Source organism: Pholis gunnellus, assembly GCF_910591455.1.
Source record: "Pholis gunnellus genome assembly, chromosome: 16".
Taxonomy (NCBI): Eukaryota; Metazoa; Chordata; class Actinopteri; order Perciformes; family Pholidae; genus Pholis; species Pholis gunnellus.
The window spans coordinates 1177928-1197052 of NC_136543.1; the positions used below are offsets into that span (position 1 = coordinate 1177928).

Genomic DNA, 19125 nt, shown 5'->3' on the forward strand with positions numbered 1-19125 from the left:
TGACCATGTGATATTTCAGTTTTTCTTTTTTAATAAATTTGCAAAAACTTCTACATTTCTGTTTTTTTCTGTCAAGATGGGGTGCTGAGTGTACATTAATGAGAAATAAAATGAACTTTATTGATTTTAGCAAATGGCTGCAATGAAACAGAGTGAAAAATGTAAAGGGGTCTGAATACTTTCCGTACCCACTGTATGTTGGATCCCATCATATGTTGGTCTTGAGGTGCTGCAGTGTTTATTGGTATACTAACTGACACCTACACTGTACGTTTACTACCAGCTGACAATATGACTGTCTCTGTCTCTCCACCACACGCTGCTCTTAAAACATGCTGCACATCACCTCACAAAGATTTGACCATGTTTGAATCACATATACAGGGAAATATACATTTTATGGTGGAAGTGGATCAGCTGATTGATGGCTGACGTTTCTAGCAGAACACCTATTTTGAAAAAGCAATGGCCGACAGTGTAACGTCATATCTCAGTCAGTCACGCAGTGGGAGAGGTTTACATGCAGTCACAGAGGGAGAGTGGGGGAGGTTTACATGCAGTCACAGAGGGAGAGTGGGGGAGGTTTATATGCAGTCACAGAGGGAGAGTGGGGGAGGTTTACATGCAGTCACAGAGGGAGAGTGGGGAGGTTTATATGCAGTCACAGAGGGAGAGTGGGGGAGGTTTATATGCAGTCACAGAGGGAGAGTGGGGGAGGTTTACATGCAGTCACAGAGGGAGAGTGGGGAGGTTTATATGCAGTCACAGAGGGAGAGTGGGGGAGGTTTATATGCAGTCACAGAGGGAGAGTGGGGAGGTTTACATGCAGTCACAGAGGGAGAGTGGGGAGGTTTATATGCAGTCACAGAGGGAGAGTGGGGAGGTTTACATGCAGTCACAGAGGGAGAGTGGGGAGGTTTATATGCAGTCACAGAGGGAGAGTGGGAGAGGTTTATATGCAGTCACAGAGGGAGAGTGGGGAGGTTTACATGCAGTCACAGAGGGAGAGTGGGGAGGTTTACATGCAGTCACAGAGGGAGAGTGGGGAGGTTTATATGCAGTCACAGAGGGAGAGTGGGGAGGTTTACATGCAGTCACAGAGGGAGAGTGGGGAGGTTTACATGCAGTCACAGAGGGAGAGTGGGAGAGGTTTATATGCAGTCACAGAGGGAGAGTGGGGAGGTTTACATGCAGTCACAGAGGGAGAGTGGGGAGGTTTACATGCAGTCACAGAGGGAGAGTGGGGAGGTTTATATGCAGTCACAGAGGGAGAGTGGGGAGGTTTACATGCAGTCACAGAGGGAGAGTGGGGAGGTTTATATGCAGTCACAGAGGGAGAGTGGGGAGGTTTACATGCAGTCACAGAGGGAGAGTGGGGAGGTTTATATGCAGTCACAGAGGGAGAGTGGGAGAGGTTTATATGCAGTCACAGAGGGAGAGTGGGGAGGTTTACATGCAGTCACAGAGGGAGAGTGGGAGAGATTTATATGCAGTCACAGAGGGAGAGGTTTATATGCAGTCACAGAGGGAGAGTGGGGAGGTTTACATGCAGTCACAGAGGGAGAGTGGGGAGGTTTATATGCAGTCACAGAGGGAGAGTGGGGAGGTTTACATGCAGTCACAGAGGGAGAGTGGGAGAGGTTTATATGCAGTCACAGAGGGAGAGTGGGGGAGGTTTATATGCAGTCACAGAGGGAGAGTGGGGGAGGTTTACATGCAGTCACAGAGGGAGAGTGGGGGAGGTTTACATGCAGTCACAGAGGGAGAGTGGGGAGGTTTACATGCAGTCACAGAGGGAGAGTGGGGGAGGTTTACATGCAGTCACAGAGGGAGAGTGGGAGAGGTTTATATGCAGTCACAGAGGGAGAGTGGGGGAGGTTTACATGCAGTCACAGAGGGAGAGTGGGGGAGGTTTATATGCAGTCACAGAGGGAGAGTGGGAGAGGTTTACATGCAGTCACAGAGGGAGAGTGGGGAGGTTTACATGCAGTCACAGAGGGAGAGTGGGAGAGGTTTATATGCAGTCACAGAGGGAGAGTGGGGGAGGTTTACATGCAGTCACAGAGGGAGAGTGGGAGAGGTTTACATGCAGTCACAGAGGGAGAGTGGGAGAGGTTTACATGCAGTCACAGAGGGAGAGTGGGAGAGGTTTACATGCAGTCACAGAGGGAGAGTGGGAGAGGTTTATATGCAGTCACAGAGGGAGAGTGGGGGAGGTTTACATGCAGTCACAGAGGGAGAGTGGGAGAGGTTTACATGCAGTCACAGAGGGAGAGTGGGGAGGTTTACATGCAGTCACAGAGGGAGAGTGGGGGAGGTTTATATGCAGTCACAGAGGGAGAGTGGGAGAGGTTTACATGCAGTCACAGAGGGAGAGTGGGGGAGGTTTACATGCAGTCACAGAGGGAGAGTGGGGGAGGTTTACATGCAGTCACAGAGGGAGAGTGGGGGAGGTTTATATGCAGTCACAGAGGGAGAGTGGGGGAGGTTTACATGCAGTCACAGAGGGAGAGTGGGAGAGGTTTATATGCAGTCACAGAGGGAGAGTGGGGGAGGTTTACATGCAGTCACAGAGGGAGAGTGGGAGAGGTTTATATGCAGTCACAGAGGGAGAGTGGGAGAGGTTTACATGCAGTCACAGAGGGAGAGTGGGGGAGGTTTATATGCAGTCACAGAGGGAGAGTGGGGGAGGTTTACATGCAGTCACAGAGGGAGAGTGGGAGAGGTTTATATGCAGTCACAGAGGGAGAGTGGGAGAGGTTTACATGCAGTCACAGAGGGAGAGTGGGGGAGGTTTATATGCAGTCACAGAGGGAGAGTGGGGGAGGTTTACATGCAGTCACAGAGGGAGAGTGGGGGAGGTTTATATGCAGTCACAGAGGGAGAGTGGGAGAGGTTTACATGCAGTCACAGAGGGAGAGTGGGAGAGGTTTATATGCAGTCACAGAGGGAGAGTGGGAGAGGTTTATATGCAGTCACAGAGGGAGAGTGGGGGAGGTTTACATGCAGTCACAGAGGGAGAGTGGGGGAGGTTTACATGCAGTCACAGAGGGAGAGTGGGGGAGGTTTATATGCAGTCACAGAGGGAGAGTGGGGGAGGTTTATATGCAGTCACAGAGGGAGAGTGGGGGAGGTTTACATGCAGTCACAGAGGGAGAGTGGGAGAGGTTTATATGCAGTCACAGAGGGAGAGTGGGGGAGGTTTACATGCAGTCACAGAGGGAGAGTGGGGGAGGTTTATATGCAGTCACAGAGGGAGAGTGGGGGAGGTTTATATGCAGTCACAGAGGGAGAGTGGGGGAGGTTTACATGCAGTCACAGAGGGAGAGTGGGAGAGGTTTATATGCAGTCACAGAGGGAGAGTGGGGGAGGTTTATATGCAGTCACAGAGGGAGAGTGGGGGAGGTTTACATGCAGTCACAGAGGGAGAGTGGGGGAGGTTTACATGCAGTCACAGAGGGAGAGTGGGGGAGGTTTATATGCAGTCACAGAGGGAGAGTGGGAGAGGTTTACATGCAGTCACAGAGGGAGAGTGGGAGAGGTTTATATGCAGTCACAGAGGGAGAGTGGGGGAGGTTTGTATGCAGTCACAGAGGGAGAGTGGGGAGGTTTACATGCAGTCACAGAGGGAGAGTGGGGAGGTTTGCATGCAGTCACAGAGGGAGAGTGGGGGAGGTTTGTATGCAGTCACAGAGGGAGAGTGGGGGAGGTTTGTATGCAGTCACAGAGGGAGAGTGGGAGAGGATTATATGCAGTCACAGAGGGAGAGTGGGGAGGTTTACATCCAGTCACAGAGGGAGAGTGGGAGAGGATTATATGCAGTCACAGAGGGAGAGTGGGAGAGGTTTATATGCAGTCACAGAGGGAGAGTGGGGGAGGTTTATATGCAGTCACAGAGGGAGAGTGGGAGAGGTTTATATGCAGTCACAGAGGGAGAGTGGGGGAGGTTTGCATGCAGTCACAGAGGGAGAGTGGGAGAGGTTTATATGCAGTCACAGAGGGAGAGTGGGGGAGGTTTATATGCAGTCACAGAGGGAGAGTGGGAGAGGTTTACATGCAGTCACAGAGGGAGAGTGGGAGAGGTTTATATGCAGTCACAGAGGGAGAGTGGGGGAGGTTTGTATGCAGTCACAGAGGGAGAGTGGGGAGGTTTACATGCAGTCACAGAGGGAGAGTGGGGAGGTTTGCATGCAGTCACAGAGGGAGAGTGGGGGAGGTTTGTATGCAGTCACAGAGGGAGAGTGGGGGAGGTTTGTATGCAGTCACAGAGGGAGAGTGGGAGAGGATTATATGCAGTCACAGAGGGAGAGTGGGAGAGGTTTATATGCAGTCACAGAGGGAGAGTGGGGGAGGTTTATATGCAGTCACAGAGGGAGAGTGGGAGAGGTTTATATGCAGTCACAGAGGGAGAGTGGGGGAGGTTTGCATGCAGTCACAGAGGGAGAGTGGGAGAGGTTTATATGCAGTCACAGAGGGAGAGTGGGGGAGGTTTACATGCAGTCACAGAGGGAGAGTGGGAGAGGTTTATATGCAGTCACAGAGGGAGAGTGGGGGAGGTTTGCATGCAGTCACAGAGGGAGAGTGGGAGAGGATTATATGCAGTCACAGAGGGAGAGTGGGAGAGGATTATATGCAGTCACAGAGGGAGAGTGGGGGAGGTTTGCATGCAGTCACAGAGGGAGAGTGGGAGAGGATTATATGCAGTCACAGAGGGAGAGTGGGGAGGTTTACATGCAGTCACAGAGGGAGAGTGGGGAGGTTTGCATGCAGACAAAGGGAGAGGTGGGAGGTTTACATGCAGTCACAGAGGGAGAGTGGGGGAGGTTTGTACAGAAGATACAGGTTGTGAAACGCAACATCAAACTATGGATACAAACGGTTTTGTCTCGTCCTACACCTCGTTTGAAAATATATCGTTATACCTTACAAAGTCGATACACTGCCCAGCCCGACTACTTTAACAGTCTCACTCTCAACTCGAATGTTTTACTAGTTAGTAAACTAGTAACCTGCACAGATGGTCCATGCAGGGAGGTATTCACATCTCAATGTGGGTAGAAGAGAGAGCTGCTATCAGATTGGCACTCAGTATTGGCACATACTAGAGTGAAGGAATCGGGAGAGAGAAGGTCGGATCGGTGCATCCCGAACACACAGCACCAGTATAACATGAGTATGCAGTTCTCTGCAAAGTGCATCGTCATGAGTTTCCTGAGTACTAAAAGTCTGTTGTCTTTCCGCCTCTAGTCTCAGGAGAATAAGACTTTCCTGTCAATGATAAACAATGTGCTGATGACAGACGGCTTCTACTTCTGCACTGACTACGACCTGACACACACTCTGCAGCGGCTGGCCAACACCAGCCCCGACTTCCAAGAGATGAGTCTGCTGGAGAGGGTGAGACATCCAATCAGTTGCCTCACAGAGTTTCACACTATTTTCTTTCTGGTAAAAAAGCCATACAGACTGTTTCACTCAAGTGGTCTGAAATGCCCAAATAGAACAGAATTGATTTTCTGGATGTGCTCAGTCTGTATCACATCTGAGTTTGTGGCGTGTATGTGTGTATACGACATATCAACAATACAGGGACCCACATATAAAATGTGACTCTACAGAGCGACCAGCGATAAACAAATCTCAAAAGATTGTGAGGGATAAATCAGGAGCCAGGGAATAGGTGATATTCTGTTGTTTTCTTATTGTGAGCAAATCTCATATGCATCAGCCATAGAACTCTGTTCAAATCCCATCAATTAGCCTCGCTGTTGTTCCTTCATTACCATGAACGCAAACACTGTAGTTTATTCCGACTCAATCCACAATACAAATACTCACTAGAGCACCAAATGTGGATCAATCCGCCTCTAAAAATTGTCCCCAATAAATGCACAATTTCCTCCTGTTTGAGTAAAGTCTGCTGAAATCTAAAGAGACCAGCTGTTTCAGGGAATTACTGAGCCTTTACCTTTAACTATGTACTGTATATACTCGGTTGTCAGTTTACACCTGGATAAAACTCATTCAGTCAAATTCCACAGTGAAACTATTAGAGAGGTGTTTATTCAACTGTATTTACATATTTGTATACTGACAGGTGTTTCTATTATTTTGTCCACCCCATTTATATCGATGAGGGTAAGCTAAATAACAAACACCTCCTATGTGATGCAGTACAGTGCAACAGCAACACAAACTGCATTCTCCAAAATGACCACACAGTTGAATCATCTTACTAAAATAGTTTCAACCAAAGCACTCTCCCCTTGATGAAGGTAAGGTTTACTGCAGGATTGTTGTGTTGAGGCACGGGCACACATGCACAAAATATACATTCACCTCCCATTCTATGTGAGCAAGGGGGCACCACCTCCACAGCCAGTGGTCACTGGCCTGCATTCACACATGTGTGATGGTACCTTTGACTGCAAAAGTTTTAGCTAGGTGTACCTAATAAACTGGAAGCTCTGTGTCATTGTGAGTTCAGTAGGAACCAATGGGCTTGTGGCTGGGAGCTACAGACAGGAAGTCAGAGAGAAGTGAGAGACTGACAGTGTTGTTTTTGGTCTTTTCTTTTAATTTGTTTACAATAACAAAAATATAGTTCTTTGTAGTTTATAAATGTTTTTTACAAGATCATAATGGAGTGGAGTTTTCTATGTACATTGTTTACACAAATATGTGACAATGCCGAAAGGATTGCCTAAATTACTGCTCAAGTGATTGACGTATAATAGTCTTTATCAGGCACACCGCCATTTGATTCTGATTCAGAGGGCTATTACGATTAGAAAACAAAAATGTTTGATTTCTATACATTATTTATTTTTCTCACTGTGGGACTACTTGCTACTTTTAAAACATAGCGTGTTTGTAATCATCCATAATTGAAATAAACATATAAATATGCTTCCATTGTCCATTAGTAATACAATCTATATAAGATCCTGCATCTAAGAATCTATTTCCCTACCCCTAGTACGTACATTGTTTATCCATCGTTTTTGATTCTATTTAGTTCTTGGTAAGCTAAGGCTGATCATGATCATTATGATAAAGAGGATGAATAATGTGTTGATAAATGACATGGTGTTTCTTGTGGTTTTCAGGCAGATCAGAGGTTTGTGTGGAATGGGAACCTCTTGAGAGAGCTGGCTGCACAGCCAGAGGTAACACATGTGACTGCTGACCCATTTGTTTTTCACTCCATGTTTTTCTACTTATTTCATTACAATAACTGTCACTGTTTCTCCATAGCTTCATAAGTTTGCACTTCCTGTGGTCCATGGATGTATCCTTTTTACTAAATCTATTATCTGATGTTTTCTAATGGAGCATGAGGCATCTCATCTGATCTACAACACATGGTAGATAAGATGAGATAAATTCCTGAGCAAAACGTTTCCTTGACCCTCCTGGTGCAGTCATCGTCATGAAGCCATGTCGTATAAACGGAAAGATCTTTGAGTGGATCCTCATATCCAGGAGGAGCTGCTTCCGGGCCGGCGTCAGATACTACGTTAGAGGTAAACCCCCTGTTGCATGACACGCCTCTTTGTTGAACTGCAGTATGAAGATACAACAGAAGCTAATGTTGTCCGCCTCTCTGCTGACACTCTGTCCTGCTGCCTCCAGGCATCGACTCTGAAGGCCATGCTGCCAACTTTGTGGAGACTGAGCAGATAGTTCTGTATGAGGGAGCAAAGGCTTCATTTATACAGGCAAGTATGACAGCCGGCCCTGTTTAAAGACTATGTGGCTCATTGGTACCTGGCTTTTTCTACGTTTTTCTGTGCAACATTTTGTCCAAAAGTTAAAGCATTCAAGTTTGAGAAATGCAGATTTCCCTTTGTTTTTCATCCACAGACACGAGGCTCCATCCCCTTTTACTGGAGTCAGAGGCCCAACCTCAAATACAAACCTAAACCTGTCATCAACAAAACCACCAATCACGTAAGAGCAGGCGTTTTCCTGTTTGTGTGCTTTTTAATGGTGAGGTGTGAAAATGCTAACCATGTGAAAACGTTGTATAGATGGATGGTTTCCAGAGGCATTTTGACTCTCAACTCCTCATCTATGGGAAGCAAACTATTCTGAACCTGGTGAGGACCCTTAGTCAAGCTCTTTCCATTCTTTCTTTGAAAGGAAATATCAGCAAGTTCTTCTGAGTCCAATTTGTGTGTTTTTCCAGGTGAACCAGAAGGGCTCAGAGAAGCCACTAGAGCAGGCCTTTGCCAAGATGGTGTCTGGCATGAACAATGGAATGCTCAAGTAAGTGTCCCTCCATGACTTCACTGAGTACATGGTCCCTTATGACATCATTCAGGTTACTCAGAGAAACTAGGTTACTGGTGTAACCGGAGAAGACCTGGCTACTGTAAATCTGTGTATACATGCAGCAGGTCAGTAATCAGATTTCTTTCATACCTGTGACGTTCTTCTGGAAGAGCAGCTTTCCTCTTTTCATACATTCATGTCAGTATTTTCAAACCAGTTTGATATTAAGCCAGTCAAGCCTGTTCCAACAGAGGTCTGGTCTGTTGTACCGATTGTTACCACTAGGTGTCAGACTTGACTCAGTAATTGAGCTTCATCACTCATGATGAGCATCTCCTAGTCAGTGTAACATAGAACATAATAGAGGAGGATGATTTGATGCTCTGCCATGTCTCATCCATTCAGTCAGAAAATGTACTTTCTAGTAAAACATTTCTCCCAGCCCACCTCTCAATGTCATCTCCTTCATGTTGGCAGTAAATTGCACATGTCAGACAGTAGTGGCTCTGTTACTCTGTTTATGAGCAAACATAATACTGTGTTAATCATGTTGTTATATTGCTTATAATCAAAAGGAATACTAGTTTGATTTAGCAGTGTAACGGCATCAGCGCAGGTTGTTGATGTAGGTTGTGTCATAATGAAAAGGGTGGGGGCTGTCAGGTTGTATAAAAACCAACCTGTTTAAGCTCATACACCGGACTGGACCGGCAAACCGGCACTCAACCCAACTCTATTGTGTATCTCTGTTTCCAATATAAATGTTAATGAGATCTGTGTTCTCCTGGAGAAATCCACCTCGCTCCCACGTAGACCCCACAGAAAGAGTTAAACCACATACAGGTGCATCTCAATGAATTAGAATATCATCAATTCAAAAAGTGAAAGTAATATATTATATAGATTCATTACACACAGGGTGATATATTTCAAGTGTTTATTTCTTTTAATTTTGATGATTATGGTTTACAGCTAATGAAAACCCAAAATTCTGTATCTCAGAACATTAGAATATTACATAAGACCAATTTTTAAAAAAAAAGGAAATGTTGGCCTACTGAAAAGTATGTACAGTACACAGTATGCACTCAATACTTGGGCGGGGCTCCTTTTGCATGAATTATTGCATCAATGTGGCGTGGCATGGAGGCGATCAGCCTGTGGCACTGCTGAGGTGTTATGGAAGCCAAGGTTGCTTTGATAGCGGCCTTCAGCTCGTCTGCATTGTTGGGTCTGGTGTCTCTCATCTTCCTCTTGACAATACCCATAGACTCTCTATGGGGTCTAATCTAGATGACACTGAGTACCAGAGGAATGTTTATGGTTCCTTCTTCTGTTTCACAACTGACACTGCAATAGAACAAAGCTTATTTGGGTATTAAAAAAGAAAACACCACCAAATAAGTGTCCCATTCATCATCTGTGGAGCAGCTGCACACTTTTTACAAGATGACATCACCAGTTTGAGACTGACTTCTCTGCTTTCTGGCTTTGAGAGAGATTAGCTCATGTGCAAACATATTGATAGAACTTTCCTCAGCCATAGAATTAACATGTCTGAATTTTTTTAGGTGTTCCCCTTTGATCTAAACTATTTTATTAGATTATTAAATAAATGTCATGAAGTAGCCGGCTGAGCTTAAATGAGAAGTCGGCTGCTCAGCCAGCAGCGGTTGTTTATGGAAAGCTGTGCTGCTCTTACATGTTTTATGATTATGCTGGGTGTGCCAACTTGAGATTTAGATGGAATAGGAACATCCGGGCACACCTGTTGTTGCTGCTGCTGCTAGGGGAACCAGGTTTCTCTAATCCCCCAGCCCGATCACAGAAACCAGGTGTGAGAAATCATCTTCCTGGAGAAAGCCGGCTGTAACACAGTTACATTTGTTTAGTTTGGTAGACACCTTAATTTTCCATCTAGCTCTCCTTAGAAACTGTAAAGACGACATGTAGTTCTGCCACTTCTGTAACAATGAATACAGAAGACATCTCCTCCTAATCTAACTATAGCACTTTGACACTATGACATTGTGTCCTCTTTCCTCAGTTACATCGCCTTCGACTTCCACAAAGAGTGCAGCCACATGAGGTGGGACCGTCTCCAGATCTTAGTGGATGATGTCGCTGAGACACAAGATCAATACAGGTAACTTCACCAGCATCTGTTCGGGACTAATATCTGTTGTGTACTGTGTAGGAATATTCAGACTTTTCTCTGTGTGTAGTTACTTCATGGTGAACCCAGAGGGGAAGACGGTGGCCCAACAGAGAGGACTCTTCCGCAGTAACTGCATGGACTGCCTGGACAGGACCAACGTCATCCAGAGCCTGCTGGCCCGACGCTCCCTTCAGTCTCAGCTTCAGGTATTTTTAACCTCACTACCGCTCAGCCTTTTTAGAATCGAGGAGTAAATCCCATGTATTCACTCATGTCATGTTATTTTGGAAAGATGCGGGTTATTGAATTTAACATCCTGAGTCTTCTTATATGTAATGTGCCTGTGTGTGCACAGAGGATTGGGGTTCTGAATGTAGGTCAGCGGATTGAAGAGCAGGCCGAGTTTGAAAAGATCTACAAGAACGGTAATGTCCTCTGTATGCTCAACTGTAAGCATGTGTTGTGTGATGAGTAGAAGTGAGCCCTCACTGTTCTCTGTGTGTGCTCTAACCAGCATGGGCTGACAATGCCAATGCATGTGCTGTTCAGTATGCAGGAACTGGAGCCTTAAAAACAGACTTCACAAGGTACAGTCTGTTACATCCTATACCACACATCAGTTGACTAACGTGTTGTTTTCTGGAGCCCCCCTGCAGTAGTTTAATAACCTGATGTCTCCATCAGGACGGGGAAGAGGACCAGGTGGGGGCTGCTGATGGACGGCTGGAACTCAATGATCCGCTACTACAAAAACAACTTTTCTGATGGTTTCAGACAGGTATGATGTCTATGACAGGATGTGATGTAGATACATAATCATTGAAATAAGTGGGAAACTTAATTACCAATATTCAGTAGACTAAACTAACACAAAGCTGCCTTGAATTTGGCAGTGAAGACAAAGAGATATCATCTATTAATACACACACCATAACAGCACATTGAATTTAATAAGTAGTTAATGCACACCTTCACTATAGCAGAATCTCTTTAACAAGATTGTGGTTAAATGTTCAAGTTGCATTGACTCGTTGAAAGATAGACGAGAATCCACATACTACTTTAGTGCTTCTATTTCCTGTTCATGTCACACTATAAGTTCCAATCTATACATAGCAAGCTTTACCACTTTAACCTGTCATGTTAACATTTCAATGAAGCTGTTGATGAAATGAGCCCCAATAAAAAAATAAATATCATTTATGGTGTGATGAGTCCAGTCAGGATGTGGTTTTGTTGCTTTCAGGATTCCATTGACCTGTTTCTCGGTAACTTTGCTGTCGATGAGTCTGATGGACCCACTCCTCTTCGTGTGCAGAAGGACTGGAAGTTCCTCACGGTCAGTATATCTGTATTGTCCCTCTCATCATTAGCAGCAGTTCATGTGACTGTTAGTCTAACCTTTTGAATTCTGCTCTTTTTGCAGCTGCCCATCATTATGCTTGTGGCATTTTCTATGTGCATCGTCTGTCTTCTCATGGCCGGTAAGTTCTTCTCTGCTTGTCAGAGTACACTTTTATCATCTCTGTTGGTTCAGTCCATCAGGGCTGAAATCTTATTCTATTAACTTATTTAAAGCTACAGGAAATTCTAATTTGTGAATGAATAGGTCTTAACATTGTTAGTGGCGTTGGTATCAGGTCATAGAAATGTTATCAATGTCTATTTATTTCTTCCCTGTTGACTTTGTTACTTTACTTTCTTCTCCCGGTAGAATGAACTTAACCAGTGAGAATAGTGACTTTTGTCTAGTAATAACACAAGTGAATAACACAAGGACTATTACAGAAGAAAACCTGTCAATGGACCCTTCCTAAGTCCCGCCCCCTTTCGCTATGTGCTCCAATAACATTTGAGCAAGCGTGGAACTCTGAAGAACCTCAGTCAATGTTCCCCTTTTCTGTTATACTTAGATATGCTATGCTATATACGACATCTGTTCAAAGCTAACATTAGGAAGTCAAGTCACTTAACATTGGTGTCACAATCTTCACGGGCACATTCTATATAGTCACATTTTAAGTTATCTAACGTTAGCAATGTGACCAATGACTGTTCCACTGAGTCTACACAGCAGCAGCTTCACTCCTCCGTCTGTGTCGACGCAGAAGCACAGTAGCAGCACAGTACAGTCAGTCAGCCCAACACACAGCCGCTATAGTCCGTGTATAACCAAAGAAATAGACGTCAGAGCTGCATGTGTATGGGATTAATGAAATGCAGCTGTCACTCTGCCTGTGTAGACTGTATTCATTAAAATAGAAGTGAATCTGGTCAGATGTGTGTGAGATGTACGGCCGTGGCTGAAGCACCTCTGCCTTTAGCTGAAGAGCTTCAGGAGACCGCTTCTTGTGGTTTTGACGACCAGAAAAAATGACTGCAATTTGTCTTGTAGGTGACACATGGACAGAGACCCTGGCCTACGTGCTGTTCTGGGGGGCTGCTAGTGCCATCACAGCCACTATCATCCTTTTCAATGGCCAAGACTTTGTGGACGCCCCCAAACTGGTTCACAAGGAGAAGCTGGACTGAGTGTGTGTGTGTGAGTGACTACAGAGTGTCTGTAGTCTTTTCCCCAGGTCTGGACTCCAGACTGATCTGCTGCCTCCATACTACCCTACACACCTGTTTGTCTACAACAACTTTTACCTTCTTCAGTTGTTCTGCACACACTCTGTCACATGGTTACCTTATATTTACACACTGTATCTTGAGGTTGGTTTTTCTGGTTTGTTGGTTTTGTTGGTGTTATGTTGTCAGTTATACACAGACTATGTGATGGCACTTTACTTTACGGTTTCAATTTTCTTTAGTTTCCTTTAAAAAAAACAATGTATAACACTACTGCTCATTTTCTTATTCCTTTACCATTCTTAAAATGTCATAATGTTATCATACTGTTGTGCTTCAGTACACGCCTTTTAGTGAAAGGTCCCACACACCCACACCTGTGTTTTCATTACTCTGGCTGAGTAAGACCTCCAGTCAGGGTGAAGTTTGGTGGGGCTATGCTGAAAATGTCATGATGTCACAAAACTCTATGGACCAATAGAAATGATAGTGCTTGTAAGATGTCCCGCCCTAACGGGTCCAATGAAACCAACAGAGGAATTAAGGAGGTGTTACGTGCAGTTTGGACATCTTTTTGAACTTGTGGGCAGAACCAAGCAGAAACACTGTATGAAGTGTTTCAGCTTTGAGCTCTGTAATGCTTCAGAGATGCTGATAATTCTGTGTTCATCACCACAAATGACCCCTTTCACATTACACACAGTCATTTGATCCATTAGGGCAACTTTAAAGATACTTAACGTCATGATATTCATCCCAAACAGATGATTTGTTTATGTCAAATAACATTCATATAACATAACAGCCACTCTCAGGAGACGTGGCACCTAAACATGTGTCTAACTGATGAATAGAGCACCCTGTGTTGTATGTACATGTGGAGTTTTGAATGTAATTAGCCTTACAAACTAGCATATGAAATATGAATATTTGGCTGATCTGTAACTGAGTGAACAATATGTCTTCCTATGAAGCCAACTTTGCGAGTATCTATGAAGATTTGGCACTTCGGAGAGTTATGCAATGTGCTGCCTGCATACACGTGTTACTGATTTCTCCATAGTGAGTGTTCGTACTCTGTGTCTAACATGGTTCCAGATCTCTGCATCGCAGCCTGCATCTTCAGATAGTACAGAGGTTCAAACAGGGCTGTTCTTGGGTTTAATTAGGTATTTCTGTTCAAACCCAGTGGTAGAATCAATTGATTTATAGGCAGGATTATGAATCGGTACGTTGTCTTCCTACATCTCTAGTGAGCTAGTAGAAAAATAGCCTGAACAATGTTGACTGGTGTGGATGAGATGGACACAGGTTGTTAGTGGCCTCATAGCGTCTGCCCTTTTTTTTGATGGTCATGATAAAGGTTGCTCATAGAAAACTAGAACCTCTTAAAGTTGCCATTTAGGTAAGTGGACCCATAGCAACATCTCTATGCATTCCAACACTGCTTGTTGCAAATATTTGTGATTATTTTCAGCTATTAATTTTCACCAGTGTAGCAAACCTTTTGGCGTGGGCCGTTCAGAGCATGTGACCACAACAGGCAGGTTGCTAGTTTCCTGGTAGTGCTGTTTGTAGTGTTGTCAAGAACCGCTCAGCGCGCAGACTCCAGCAAAGTGAAGAAGACTTTGGTTATAACGTCAGTGTGTCTAGCCACAGAGCCATGAAGCCCCGCCCCCTCTGCTGCACAGAGCGCTGTTTGCCTGTTTATTCAAGTTTGTTAATATTGAACTTTTGTGTGTCTACCAAATTTGACTTAGCACTCCCTTGGGTCCCCAGCAAAACACCTGCCAAGTGTGAAGTAGATCGATGAGCAGTTTTTGAGATATGTGAAGGACGGACAGAGATTCCGTGCTTTATGGTTAGATGGACCTTTCTTATTCTAGGTAGCTAGCTACATATGTAGGGCGATAACATCCCTATTCTTAATTGTGCCCACAAAGCTCTGTTGTAGGGATAAAACGGCAGATCTTTTTGAGTCTCTTAACAAATGGGAGATGTGAGCGTCTCATCGAGGTCTGGAGCCAGATTCATTTGTTTGTCAGAACAATTAGCCTGTAGCACTTTTTACCGTCACGGTCTATGTCCATCTCTGTGTCCCTGGGTTGATCCATGGCAGCATGCAATGTTGTCAGTGTCTGTCTGAATTCAAGCATTTTTAAATTCTTCACATTGTGGCTTTGATTGTAATGTTACCTGGAGATATCACACGTAGTTCTGGGGTCATCAGCACTTCAGTGTCACCATTATGTCGAGTGAACAGGCGTCTGGTGTTCATGGTGTGTCCATGTGGGCTTCATCATTCCACTCATGTTTGAAAGGAAGAGGGCCTACGCACAATGTTACCATTCTGACCTCCATTTGATATCTTTATATTGCAATTTCTTATTCTAGCAGTCTTAAAAACTAGTGTTATACTGTATCTTGAGAATACCAGATAATTATGTGGGGAAGTCCAAACACTTTATCTCCAGATGATCATTAACAGTGATTCAATTGGATCTCAGACCTAAAAATGCATTAGTAACCACAGAGGCTCCACAGTTTACAGTTTACCGTATACCGTGGTTCAGTTTCCTCAGAGGATTGGGGTTTGTGTTGCTCTGGTCCAGAGGAGAAGTCCAAATGCAGCCTTCCATTCCTGCCCTACATTCTTATTCTGTGTATTATGTAGGATGTGTGCTGTTAGTTGTCCATGATGTGTTCAAGATCATTCCTGCAGTGTAAACATGATCTCATGTATCCGATCAGAACAACTAGTGGTGGGCTACAATACATTAGGTGAGTGATTGATTTGAATTTCGTCAAATGTTTATTTAGGTATGATCATGCTAGCATGATCTGAACTATGTAACTTTGTGGTCAGTATAGGTCAAAGTCCACTTACTTATGGAGTCCTAAAGTCCCCAAAAATAGTCTTTAAATCTTGCACACAAGAAATAAACTTGTGAACAAGAAAATATCTTTAGTTAACAGGATGATGTGTAAACAAGATAAGTGTGTGTAAGAAAGAGCTGTGTGGGAACAACATAACTTATGCACATTCATAGGTTGTCCAACAAGACAATAAAGTGTGCAAATAAGATAAAACATGCACAAAATATATGGATCTCTTATTTACTCAACCTAGCTTGTGGATATGAGCTGGTGTGATAAAAGACAACTTGTGACTTGAGGTTAGCTAGACTTTCTATGGTCTTTGTACGTTGTTGTGGAGCTGCTAGTGAGCTACAGTAGTAAGTGGACCTCGGGCAAAGTTTTTATGTTAAACTACTTTTTACAGGGACATCTCTTCAATGAGATGTTCCTGTAAAATCAAGAATCTGTCTCATGGACATGTTCTTGTAATGCCTTTTACATTTTACAATGAGAGTTAGATGTAATACAGTATCATTTGTCAGTGGAAGTGCTGACGGTCATTCAGCAGCACCTTATTTGAAGAATACTTGGACATGTTACCCTATCATCATTAGAACAGATCTGTCCATCGTGTGCTGCTGCAGGTTCCACAGGTTCTAAAAACCTGCTGCACTGAGGTGTACATGACTAGCTCACTATACTGTGGACCCTGGGCCCTTTTCTTTTTCCTGGGGATTGGGGGCTTTAGAAATGTGTGGGGAGTTCATTCTTCATTTAAGGAAATAAAATAAATATCCAAGTGTTTAAAATGAAATACTTTCAACATCTTTTTGCAAGTACAAGTTGTACTACGCTATAAACCATATTCCTATCTGAGGTATTGGAAGCCAGGATGAGTTATTAAGTTTAATGGGCTTGTGTTTCTCACATTCTTCAGTGCTCTTCCAGAACCACACTTCATCTGGTTCTTTATGTAGTTCTCAATAAACTGCAGAGAACACACAGAGGCTGTTTTATTAGACTGCATTAGTTGTAGCAAGGTGTACGTAATAAGATGAGAGCTACTATCTATATCTATATAAATATACTGTGTGTGTGTGTGTGTGTGTGTGTGTGTGTGTGTGTGTGTGTGTGTGTGTGTGTGTGTGTGTGTGTGTGTGTGTGTAGCTCATCTTATTACGTACACCTTGCTGTGAAAAAGTATTTGCCCCCCCTTTTTGCATATTTGTCACACTTAAATGTTTCAGATCATCAAACAAATTTTAATATTAGACAAAGATAACCCGAGTAAATACAAAATGCAGTTTAAAAAAAAAAAGAAAAAGCTATCCAAACCTACATGTGAACAAGTAATTGCCCCTCCTTGATAGATCATGAATGAACTGTGATTTTTTTGGAAAGCTGAGTTCAATTTCACTAGCCACACCCAGGCCTGATTACTGTCAGACCTGTTGAATCAAGAAATCACTTAAATAGAACCTGTGTGACAAAGTGAAGTAGGCTAAAAGATCTCAAAAAGCAATACATCATGCCGCGACCTAAAGAAATTCAAGAACAGATGAGAAACAAAGTAATTGACATGGAAAGACCCCAGAACCACATCTAAAGAACTGCAGGCCTCACTTGCCTCAGTTAAGGTCAGTGTTCATGATTCAACAATAAGAAAGAGACTGGGCAGAAATGGCATCCATGGGAGAGTTCCGAGGCCAAAGCCACTGCTGAGCAAAAAGAACACAATGGTTGGGAACCAGGTTGGGAACCAGGTTGGGAACCACAGAACTACTTGGATAGGCCACTTAGACACTTCCGGGTCACTCAGTTAGGAATCTTCCTACACAAAAAGGACTATTTTGTATCAATGGAAGTATCTAAGTGTCCTCCATGATAAGAGCTGTTCGAATTCTCTAAATGCTAAGGAAAGGTGCATCAATGCATCCTTTAGTAGCTCCTTCAGCATAGGAAACACTGAACCTTCCTTTACGAAAGGAAAGTAGATAATTCCGACCCACAATTCCTTGCAGCGGCAACATTTAAAGTGTACATGCGAAGTCTCTTAATTGCATCCCCGTTTCCCTCACTTGGCTCCTTTCCTTGCGTCTTAGTCCCTCCCACCAGGGATGCATGGAGAGACACAAGGAAACCAATGCGAGGAGAGAGGAAACGAGGAAATATATTTTAAGAGACATGAGACTTTCCTCAGTTGCGTCACGTGAAGCGACGTCTGTTTCTGATGACGGAGGATCAGCTGATCACAGCTGGATCAGCTGTCAGTCGGCTTTAACAGATGGAGAGACTTTAGAGAAGTTTGTGTCTATTCACATGAACACTGTACTAATAATAGTAACTAATAACACTAATAACTAATAAAGACACACAGTGATCATGACTAGAGGTGTTGTCTCTCTGTAGCCTGATAACAAACTGTGTCTGTGTTCTGTTTATAAGATCAGGATCGATTTCTACCGGCGGAATGCGTTCGTATTATTTATGTATTATTTGCGTCTGTACGTTTTGAAATGAAGATTGTGACATCGACATTAAATAACCCAGAATATGATTATTGTTTCTCTTAAATGTTAAACTCATCAAACCTGACACTCAGGAATGATCCGCCTCACGTGACTGAATGAAATGATGATAAATGATGTAAAAAGCTCTCTGACTTTAATTGGTTCCATAATAAAAGTTATTGAGGGAAATATCAGATCATGAAAAGACAAATCTTTCGAATAAATGAAGAAAGTTGTTTGTGGTTCTTTTGTTGTTCAGACTACAATGAACATCTATTCAAACCAGACGGTGAATCAGAAAACGAATCAAATATAAACTAGAGTTTAATCTGATCTGTCTTCACTCTGGCGTTAAACTCAGTCAGTCAGTCCCATCAGCTGCAGCGTCCAATCACATGACTGATGAACAATGAGGGGGCGTGTCGGCCGTTAAAACACTTCCTGGAAGACTGTTCTCGTGGTTCCTCGCTCATGGCTCCTCGTAGAACCCTCCTCTCTCCTCGATCCTCGCTCCTCCGAGCTAAATAAGAGCTTTGAGACGGCCGTCAATATGGCGGCGCAGAACAACTTCCGGTTCGAGCGAGGAGCGAGGAAATGACAATTAAGAGACTATATATATATATATATATATATATATATATATATATATATATATATATATATTGCAGATATTTTACTCAGCAAAGCAGAAGTTAAATCAATTATCAAAAGAAACATTATTAAGGAATGGCAGCATAGTTGGGATGTAGG

At 43.7% G+C, this 19125-nt stretch overlaps 1 protein-coding gene across 1 annotated transcript in view; it reads left to right on the forward strand.

Moving 5' to 3' along the window:
* Window positions 1-16746, forward strand: part of sacm1la (SAC1 like phosphatidylinositide phosphatase a) — a 28182-nt gene extending 11436 nt beyond the window's left edge. The window contains exons 5-20 of the mRNA XM_079175770.1: window positions 5248-5397; window positions 7110-7169; window positions 7258-7291; window positions 7425-7526; window positions 7636-7721; window positions 7867-7953; window positions 8034-8102; window positions 8192-8271; window positions 10325-10423; window positions 10503-10641; window positions 10791-10860; window positions 10950-11022; window positions 11120-11213; window positions 11682-11774; window positions 11862-11919; window positions 12831-16746. Of these exons, the coding sequence (XP_079031896.1) occupies window positions 5248-5397; window positions 7110-7169; window positions 7258-7291; window positions 7425-7526; window positions 7636-7721; window positions 7867-7953; window positions 8034-8102; window positions 8192-8271; window positions 10325-10423; window positions 10503-10641; window positions 10791-10860; window positions 10950-11022; window positions 11120-11213; window positions 11682-11774; window positions 11862-11919; window positions 12831-12967 (1431 nt within the window). The 3' untranslated portion in view covers window positions 12968-16746. The remainder of the gene's footprint in view (window positions 1-5247; window positions 5398-7109; window positions 7170-7257; window positions 7292-7424; window positions 7527-7635; window positions 7722-7866; window positions 7954-8033; window positions 8103-8191; window positions 8272-10324; window positions 10424-10502; window positions 10642-10790; window positions 10861-10949; window positions 11023-11119; window positions 11214-11681; window positions 11775-11861; window positions 11920-12830) is intronic.
* The last annotated feature ends 2379 nt before the right edge of the window (window positions 16747-19125 follow it).